The sequence below is a fragment of the Limulus polyphemus genome, unplaced genomic scaffold (genome assembly GCF_000517525.1).
Source record: "Limulus polyphemus unplaced genomic scaffold, Limulus_polyphemus-2.1.2 Scaffold1234, whole genome shotgun sequence".
Taxonomy (NCBI): Eukaryota; Metazoa; Arthropoda; class Merostomata; order Xiphosura; family Limulidae; genus Limulus; species Limulus polyphemus.
Window position 1 is genome coordinate 308438 of NW_013666844.1, and position 3068 is coordinate 311505.

A 3068-nucleotide genomic window follows, 5' to 3' on the forward strand; every position below is an offset into this window, starting at 1 on the left:
ATAAAACATTTTGGTACAAATAAATCAACACTATACTGTTCAAACAAATACTTCTTTAATTATAGTATTTTGGCACTTGTGTATAAAGTTAAAATTATAAATAATATTCAACGTTAAACTGGTACACAATTAAAAAAAACATTTTATTTAGGCTTATCTATGGCCTTCAAAAAGTTGACGACTTTACATGTCTCGACATTACAACGGCATCCTCAGGAGTAACGTCGAAACATGTAGTCGTACACAATTAAAAAACATTTTATTTAGGCCTATCTATGTCCTTCAAAAAGTCGACAACTTTACATGTCTCGACGTTACAACGGCATCCTCAGGAGTAACGTCGAAACATGTAGTCGTACACAATTAAAAAACATTTTATTTAGGCCTATCTATGTCCTTCAAAAAGTCGACAACTTTACATGTCTCGACGTTACAACGGCATCCTCAGGAGTAACGTCAAAACATGTAGAGTCGTAAACTTTTTGAAGGCCATAGATAGGCCTAAATAAAATGTTTTTTAATTGTGTACCAGTTTAACGTTGAATATTATTTATAATTTTAACTTTATACACAAGTGCCAAAATACTATAATTAAAGAAGTATTTGTTTGAACAGTATAGTGTTGATTTATTTGTACCAAAATGTTTTATGGTTTCATAGTTAAAACTGAATTAGTTGGAATCTGTACAGATGAATTGTAATAGTTATTAGTTGTAAATATTGAATGCTTTTTCAATCTAGGAATTTTACTTACACAAATTTGAATAAATAAAAATGATAGTTTAACATATATTACTTTTACAGGTAGGATTAGTTTGTCATGGAAAGACACCTATCATGCCGGATGTAGACGGCTCAGATCCTTACACGGTAAGTCTATTTCAGTGTACATGTAGATTTCTATTTTAACTATATCCTTTTTTAATCTGTTGTTCAAGTTTGAAATACCACTGATGTTGATTTATAAACTTGTATTTAATGTCCTAACATATACAGTACACATACTATTAGCTTTTCTGGTTTGGCATGGAAGACTTCAGTCCTCTTGGGAGTTGCTTATTTTATCCTGGAAAAAGTAAGCTGGTGGCTTGATTTATGTTGTTCAGTACAGTTTCTTGACAAATAAGGCCCAAGATTAGTTTCTGACAGACCATTTGTATTAAACATTCATGGTTGAATGAAAATTTGAGCTAAATGTTTGACAAGGTCAGCTAACATAAAGTGTTTGTGATGATGTTTTTATAACACTACATTAGAACATTTCGTTAAGTTGTGTTTCTGTATAATGTTCTAGTTTAAAAAATATGTATAACATAAAACTGTAAAATTTACTATATTAATGAATGGGAAGTAATATTTTAATTGAGAGTTTCCAATAATAAAGACAGTTCATTTGGTGTATGGAATTTCTTTCACAGGAGCCTAAAAGTCGAGGAAAGTTCAAGAGTCTGCATAGTGGAAGTGATCTGACTACTCAGAAGGTTGTTGAAAGGATTATAAATCACAGGTCAAAACTTTAATTACTTTTTTGATGTAACTATGTTTTGATGTGCTTATAAAACACTGTAACAGGAAAATGTAGCACACCTCAACTTTTATGTGCAAATGTTGAGGGGTTCGAATGCTAGAAAAGCTAATTCTTACATTATAAAACCTTTCTTTGTTGGTAAGTGAACAAAGTGTAGGGTTCAGGGTCTTTTTAAAGTTTAGTTAATAATCAAGGCTTTGTTGTTGTTTTTAATTTTTCTAAGAGTGAAGACCATCATTGAACTATGTAGCCCATATTGAACAGATTCTTGATTAATCATGTGTAGGACTGGTTATAGTACATGGACTTATTAGATGATTACAACAATTAAATTCTGAAGTACTGTGTATAATCTTAATATTAACATTTGACAATTTTTCAAATCTTCACAACATTGTTGACCAAGATGCATTGTAATTTCTTTGCTAATTGTTGGTAATATATTCCATTTCTTTGTTTATCTGGTATGTAAACTGAAAGAGCTGATTTTCGTAATTGTCATAAAAAAATAATATAAGTATATAAAGCAGAGTTCTCCACTTGTTTGTCTCAACATTACAAGCTATTGTGAGGAACCCTGCCAGTTTTGGTGAAATTTGATAAGAGTAATTCTAGTGGACCCCCCATAGATTGAGTTTAAATGCATAAGCACTCATAAAACAGATCGAGTTGGGCAGCCATTTCAGATTTTAGTACATGAAGCCAATGTTAAATTAAAGTGAAATTTAATTCCTTACGTAGCATAAATACCTTTACTGATCTCGCGTACCCAGTAGGCCTACGTGGTAAATGGTACACATACATGCTGTTCTGCTATCCCTATGAAGCTAAGGAAATATGGGCCATGCAAGACATGGTTATATCTGCTAGTGTATTATAGTGTTTTCTTCATGCATCTTCATCCATACACAGAATATAGCAGCATAGTTCTACTGAAACAGTTGTTTTTTAAGTTTCTAATTGTTTTAAGTTAATATTGTAAGAGGAGATATCTTACCATAAGATATGTGTAATCATAGTGACTTTACATTTGCTGATGTAGATTGTTTTAAAGGGGAAATACTGAGCCTAAAGCTGTTTTAACAAAATAGTGAAACTGATTTATGTTAAAAGGACATGATAATAATAATTATAGTGAAATTACAGCTGCTAGTTTTTCTTTAGAAATCAATATACTAAAGGAAAAATAGAGGAAACTTCATTAATTAGACCATAAACTATCATTTAGAATAAACGGGAAAATTCTTTCTTTAATGTACGCAGAAATCTGACCTATTTAAATGACTTAGTCTTAGGCACAAAACAAAGATCTGTTCTTTTGTTTATCTTGTGCTTCTGACAAAAGGCTAATAAATGTTTGTGTATTTCTGAATTATGAACATTTGTTCAAATGTATGTTACCAAACTTTTTGTTTTTAAATCTAATTTAATCTCTTTGATATGATTAATTTCCTTTATTTTCTGACATACCAGTGTCGTTTTTAAACCTAATTTAATCTCTTCTGATATGTATTTAACTTTCCTTTATTTCTGACATACC

At 30.6% G+C, this 3068-nt stretch overlaps 1 protein-coding gene across 4 annotated transcripts in view; it reads left to right on the plus strand.

Annotated features, from left to right (window-relative positions):
* The window catches only part of LOC106462736 (ethanolamine-phosphate cytidylyltransferase-like), a 30137-nt gene that overhangs the window by 24506 nt on the left and 2563 nt on the right, over nucleotides 1–3068 (plus strand). For all 4 annotated transcript variants that reach the window (XM_022390064.1, XM_013922684.2, XM_022390066.1 and 1 more), the window contains 2 exons: nucleotides 805–870; nucleotides 1419–1507. In XM_022390064.1, the coding sequence (XP_022245772.1) occupies nucleotides 805–870; nucleotides 1419–1507 (155 nt within the window). The remainder of the gene's footprint in view (nucleotides 1–804; nucleotides 871–1418; nucleotides 1508–3068) is intronic.